Here is a 6,641-nt window from a genome sequence, read left to right as displayed (position 1 = left end):
CCATGCTAAATTGCCCCTTAGTGTCCAAAGATGTGTAGGTTAGGTGGATTGGCCATGCTAAATTGTCCCTTAGTGTCCAAAGATGTGTAGGTTCGGTGGATTGGCCATGCTAAATTGCCCCTTAGTGTCCAAAGATGTGCAGGTTAGGTGGATTGGCCATGCTAAATTGTCCCTCAGTGTCCAAAGATGTGTAGGTTGGGTGGATTGGCCATGCTAAATTGTCCCTCAGTGTCCAAAGATGTGTAGGTTAGGGTGGATTGGCCGTGCCAAATTGCCCCTTAGTGTCCAAAGATGTGTAGGTTAGGGTGGATTGGCCGTGCCAAATTGCCCCTTAGTGTCCCAAAGATGTGCAGGTTAGGTGGATTGGCCATGCTAAATTGTCCCTTAGTGTCCAAAGATGTGTAGGTTGGGTGGATTGGCCATGCTAAATTGTCCCTCAGTGTCCAAAGATGTGTAGGTTAGGGTGGATTGGCCGTGCCAAATTGCCCCTTAGTGTCCAAAGATGTGTAGGTTAGGGTGGATTGGCCGTGCCAAATTGCCCCTTAGTGTCCAAAGATGTGTAGGTTGCAAACTCTGCTCAGACAGTGACCCAAGGCCAGGATCGAACCCAGGTCCCTGGCACTGTGAGGCAGCAGTGCGAACCATTGTGCCACTGTGCTGTAATATCTCTCTCTGTGACAGATCTGCCTTTGCCTGAAATCTCCATGTGTGTGTGTGTGTGTGTGTGTGGCTGCAGGCGGGTGGAGTCAGATAGTGGGTGACATTGTGACTGCGTGGTGTCCGTAGATTATGAAGGGGATAGATAAGATAGAAGCAGGGAGGTTTCCACATGCTTGCCTTCATTGGCCGGGGCATTGAGTTTAAAAATTGGCAAGCCATGTTGCAGCTTTATAGAACCTTAGTTAGGCCGCACTTGGAATATAGTGTTCAATTCTGGTCGCCACACTACCAGAAGGATGTGGAGGCTTTGGAGAGGGTACAGAAAAGATTTACCAGGATGTTGCCTGGTATGGAGGGCATTAGCTATGAGGAGAGGTGGGGGAAACTTGGTTTGTTCTCACTGGAGCGACGGGGGTTGAGGGGAGACCTGATAGAAGTCTACAAGATTATGAGGGGCACGGACAGAGTGGACAGTCAGAAGCTTTTTCCCCAGGGTGGAAGAGTCAATTACTAGGGGGCACAGGTTTAAGGTGCGAGGGGCAAGGTTTAAAGGAGATGTACGAGGCAGATTTTTTACACAGAGGGTGGTGGGTGCCTGGAACTCGCTGCCGGGGGAGGGAGTGGAAGCGGATACGGTAGTGAGTTTTAAGGGGCGTCTTGACAAATACATGAATAGGATGGGAATAGAGGGATACGGTCCCCGGAAGGGGAGGGGGTTTTAGTTCAGTCGGGGGCAGCATGGTCGGTGCAGGCTTGGAGGGGCCGAAGGGCCTGTTCCTGTGCTGGAATTTTCTTTCTTCTTTGTTCTCTGTACACTTCCCGCTGCCTCGGGGGAAAAGCAGCCGGCATAATTAAGGACCCCCCCCACACACCCCGGACATTCTCTCTTCCACCTTCTTCCGTCGGGAAAAAGGTACAAAAGTCTGAGGTCACGTACCGACCGACTCAAGAACAGCTTCTTCCCTGCTGCTGCTGTCAGACTTTTGAATGGACCGACCTCACATTAAGTTGATCTTTCTCTACACCCTAGCTATGACTGTATCACTACATTCTGCACCCTCTCCTTTCCTTCTCTATGAACGGTATGCTTTGTCTGTATAGCGTGTAAGAAACAATACTTTTCACTGTATGTTAATACATGTGACAATAATAAATCAAATTCATGATTACTTATTAATGATTTGGATGAGAATATAGGAGGCATGGTTAGTAAGTTTGCAGATGACACCAAGATTGGTGGCATAGTGGACAATGAAGAAGGTTATCTCCAATTGCAACGGGATCTTGATCAATTGGGCCAGTGGGCTGATGACTGGCAGAGGGAGTTTAATTTAGACAAATGCGAGGTGATGCATTTTGGTAGATTGAACCAGGGCAGGACTTACTCAGTTAATGGTAGGGTGTTGGGAAGAGCTACAGAACAAAGAGATCTCGGGGTACAGGTTCACACCTCCTTGAAAGTGGAGTCACAGGTGGACAGAGTGGTGAAGAAGGCATTCGGCATGCTTGGTTTCATCGGTCAGAACATTGAATACAGGAGTTGGGACGTCTTGTTGAAGTTGTACAAGACATTGGTAAGGCCACACTTGGAATACTGTGTACGGTTCAGGTCACCCTATTATAGAAAGGATATTATTAAACTAGAAAGAGTGCAGAAAAGATTTACTAGGATGCTACCGGGACTTGATGGTTTGAGTTATAAGGAGAGGCTGGATAGACTGGGACTTTTTTCTCTGGAGTGTAGGAGGCTGAGGGGTGATCTTATAGAGGTCTATAAAATAATGAGGGGCACAGATCAGCTAGATGGTCAATATCTTTTCCCAAAGGTAGGGGAGTCTAAAGCTAGAGGGAATAGGTTTAAGGTGAGAGGGGAGAGATACAAAAGTGTCCAGAGGGGCAATTTTTTCACACAGAGGGTGGTGAGTGTCTGGAACGAGCTGCCAGAGGCAGTAGTAGAGGTGGGTACAATTTTGTCTTTTAAAAAGCATTTAGACAGTTACATGGGTACGATGGGTATAGAGGGATATGGGGCAAATGTGGGCAATTGGGATTAGCTTCGGGGTTTAAAAAAAAGGGCGGCATGGACAAGTTGGGCCGAAGGGCCTGTTTCCATGCTGTAAACCTCTATGACTCTGAAATCAAATCTAATGATGCGGCGATCTCTTCCCATTGGTAGAATCCCGGGTAGCCCAGCAAGAAGCGGCCATCGGACACCTGAGGGAGCGACAAGGGAACCTGGAGTTCGCCGTCACCGCCTACTCTGGCCAGTTCACTGGAGTCCACGCCAGGCTCAGCCAAGTTCAGAGCGCCGTCCAGAACCTCACCGACACCACCTTCACTAACCGCAGGGGCATCGGGGAGCTGCGAGGTGAGGGGCGGGGGTTTGGGGGGGTGGGGTTACCCAGCGGGGTGGGAGGGGAAGGACGGCGGCGAACAATGGCCAGAACCCGTCATCGCTTATTCCCAATGACCTATCCCCAATGGCGAAGGGGGAGGGCGGGAGGGAGCCAGTATTACCACTGGACGGGCCGATGGGCGACTGAGCCAATCGGTGGCTGCTTTACTGAGAGCAATGGGCCAGTCAGAGCCCAGCATTCTCCTGAACAAGAATGGGCCAATCGGGGACCGCGTACACTCAAACAACTGGGAGCCAATCAGTGACTATTACACTCAGAAACTGGGAGCCAATCAGTGACCCCGTCACTGGAGTAGCTGAAATAGGGTTGGGGTGGGAATTGGGTAGGATTAGAGTCATCAAGGTTTACAGCATGGAAACTGGCCCTTCGGCCCAACTTGTCCATGCCGCCCTTTTTTTTAAAACCTCTAAGCTAGTCCCAATTGCCCGCGTTTGCCCCATATCCCTCTATACCCATCGTACCCATGGAACTGTCTAAATGCCTTTTAAAAGACAAAATTGTACCCGCCTCTACTACTGCCTCTGGCAGCTCGTTCCAGACACTCACCACCCTCTGTGTGAACAAAATTGCCCCTCTGGACCCTTTTGTATCTCTCCCCTCTCACCTTAAACCTGTGCCCTCTAGTTTTAGACTCCCCTACCTTTGGGAAAAGATATTGACTATCTAGCTGATCTGTGCCCCTCATTATTTTATAGACCTCTATAAGATCACCCCTCAGCCTCCTACGCTCCAGAGAAAAAAGTCCCAGTCTATCCAGCCCCTCCTTATAACTCAATCCATCAAGTCCCGGTAGCATCCGAATAAATCTTTTCTGCACACTTTCTAGTTTAATAATATCCTTTCTATAATAGGGTGACCAGAACTGTACACAGTATTCCAAGTGTGGCCTTACCAATGTCTTGTACAACTTCAACAAGACATCCCAACTCCTGTATTCAATGCTCTGACTGATGAAACCAAGCATGCCGAATGCCTTCTTCACCACTCTGTCCACCTGTGACTCCACTTCCAAGGAGCTATGAACCTGTACCCCGAGATCTCTTTGTTCTGTAACTCTCCCCAACGCCCGACCATTAACTGAGTAAGTCCTGCCCTGGTTCGATCTACCAAAATGCATCACCTCACATTTATCTAAATTAAACTCCATCTGCCATGCGTCAGCCCACTGGCCCAATTGATCAAGATCCCGTTGCAATCGGAGATAACCTTCTTCACTGTCCACTATGCCACCAATCTTGGTGTCATCTGCAAACTTACTAATCATGCCTCCTATATTCTCATCCAAATCATTAATATAAATGACAAATAACAGTGGACCCAGCACTGATCCCTGAGGCACACCGCTGGTCACAGGCCTCCAGTTTGAAAAACAACCCTCTATAACCACCCTCTGGCTTCTGACAAGAAGCCAACTTTGTATCCAATTGGCTACCTCACCCTGGATCCCGTGAGATTTAACTTTATGCAACAACCTACCATGCAGTACCTTGTCAAAGGCCTTGCTAAAGTCTATGTAGACAACATCAACTGCACTGCCCTCATCTATCTTCTTGGTTACCCCTCTGAATCTATCATCAAGCCAAAGTCTACAAAGATTGGGTCCCAGTTGTGTGGGGGTTGGGTGCCAGTTGGTGGGGGTTGGGTGCCAGTTGGTGGGGGTTGGGTGGGGATTGGGTGCCAGGTGTGTGAGGATTGGGTGCCAGTTGAGTGAGGATTGGGTGCCAGTTGGGTGGGGGTTGGGTCCCAGTTGGGTGGGGGTTGGGTGGGGATTGGGTGCCAGGTGGGTGAGGATTGGGTGCCAGTTGGGTGAGAATTGGATCTCAGTTGGATGGGGATTGGGTGCCAGTTGGGTGGGGATTGGGTGCCAGTTGGTGGGGGCTGGGTCCCAGTTGGATGGGCATTGCCAGTTGGGTGAGGATTGGATGCCATTTGGGTGCAGATTGGTTGCCAGTTGAGTGAGGATTGGGTGCCAGTTGGGTGAGGATTAGGTGCCAGTTGGGTGGAGGTTGGTTGGGGATTGGGTGCCAGTTGAGTGAGGATTGGGTGACAGTTGGGTGGAGGTTGGTTGGGGATTGGGTGCCAGTTGGGTGAGGATTGGGTGCCAGTTGGGTGCGAATTGGGTGCCAGTTGGGTGAGGATTGGGTGCCAGTTGGGTGGAGGTTGGTTGAGGATTGGGTGACAGTTGGGTGAGGATTGGATGCCATTTGGGTGCAGATTGGTTGCCAGTTGAGTGAGGATTGGGTGCCAGTTGGGTGAGGATTAGGTGCCAGTTGGGTGGAGGTTGGTTGGGGATTGGGTGCCAGTTGGGTGAGAATTGGGTGCCAGTTGGGTGGGGGTTGGGTGGGGATTGGGTGCCAGTTGGGTGCGGATTGGGTTCCAGTTGGGTGAGAATTGGGTGCCAGTTGGGTGAGGATTGGGTCCGAGTTGGGTGAGGATTGGGTGCCAGTTGGGTGGGAGTTGGGTGGGGGTTGGGTGTCAGTTGGGTAGGGATTGTATGCCAGTTGGGTGGGGGTTGGGTGTCAGTTGGGTAGGGATTGTATGCCAGTTGGGTGGGGGTTGGGTGTCAGTTGGGTGGGAGTTGGGTGGGGATTGGGTGCCAGTTGGGTGAGGGTTGGGTGTCAGTTGGGTGGGGGTTGGGTGGGGGTTGGGTGGGGATTGGGTGCCAGTTGGGTGGGGGTTGGGTGGGGGGTTGGGTGTCAGTTGGGTATAAGGATTGGGTACCAGTTGGGTGAGGATTGGGTTCCCGTTGGGTGAGGATTGGGTGCCAGTTGGGTGGGAGTTGGGTGGGGATTGGGTGCCAGTTGGGTCGGGATTGTATGCCAGTTGGGTGGGGGTTGGGTGTCAGTTGGGTGAGGATTGGGTTCCCGTTGGGTGAGGATTGGGTGCCAGTTGGGTGGGAGTTGGGTGGGGATTGTATGCCAGTTGGGTGGGGATTGGGTGCCAGTTGGGTGAGGATTGGGTGCCAGTTGGGTGAGGATTGGGTGCCAGTTGGGTGGGGTTTGTATGCCAGTTGGGTCGGGATTGTATGCCAGTTGGGTGGGGGTTGGGTGTCAGTTGGGTGAGGATTGGATGGGGATTGGGTGAGGATCTTGATCAGCCAACCGACCTTTCTCTCCCTCTCTCCACCCCCCCCCCCACCCCCCCCACCCCCACCCCCCAGGTTGCTCCAAGGGACGGCGTATCAGCACCAAGTGCTTCCTGGGCGTCAAGGCCTTCGAGACGTTCGACGACAGCGCCCGGCTGTGCCGGGAGGGTGGTGGGCATTTGGCCATGCCCCGCGGCGCCCCCGAGATGGAGGCACTGGCCACCTACACCAAGTCCTTCTTCGCCCCGGGGAACTGGCCTGCCTGGATCGGGGTGACGGACCGGCAGAGCGAGGGCCTCTACGTCTTCCAGGACGGGCAGCGGGTCAGCCGTCCCGACCACTGGTTCCGGGACCCCCAGCTGGGGCAACCCAATGGGGGCACGCGCGAGAACTGCGTGGCGCTCTCGACTGACGATGGGAAGTGGTGGGACAAGGAGTGCACCCGGAGGATGTATTACATTTGCGAGTATGATTACTGA

The 6,641-nt window shown here is 52.3% G+C and overlaps 1 protein-coding gene across 1 annotated transcript; it reads left to right on the top strand.

The window, feature by feature from the left end:
* Positions 1-2,836: 2,836 nt before the first annotated feature.
* clec11a (C-type lectin domain containing 11A) lies at positions 2,837-6,641 on the top strand (the record flags this gene model as incomplete). Its single annotated transcript, XM_078207678.1, has 2 exons — positions 2,837-3,028; positions 6,238-6,641. Coding segments are annotated over 2 exons (596 nt in total), but the record flags the coding sequence as incomplete, so codon positions are not given.

This window comes from Mustelus asterias, unplaced genomic scaffold, assembly GCF_964213995.1.
Source record: "Mustelus asterias unplaced genomic scaffold, sMusAst1.hap1.1 HAP1_SCAFFOLD_2589, whole genome shotgun sequence".
Classification (NCBI taxonomy): domain Eukaryota; kingdom Metazoa; phylum Chordata; class Chondrichthyes; order Carcharhiniformes; family Triakidae; genus Mustelus; species Mustelus asterias.
Note: the sequence above shows the minus strand (reverse complement) of the source record. Positions and strands in the feature narration are given on the sequence as shown.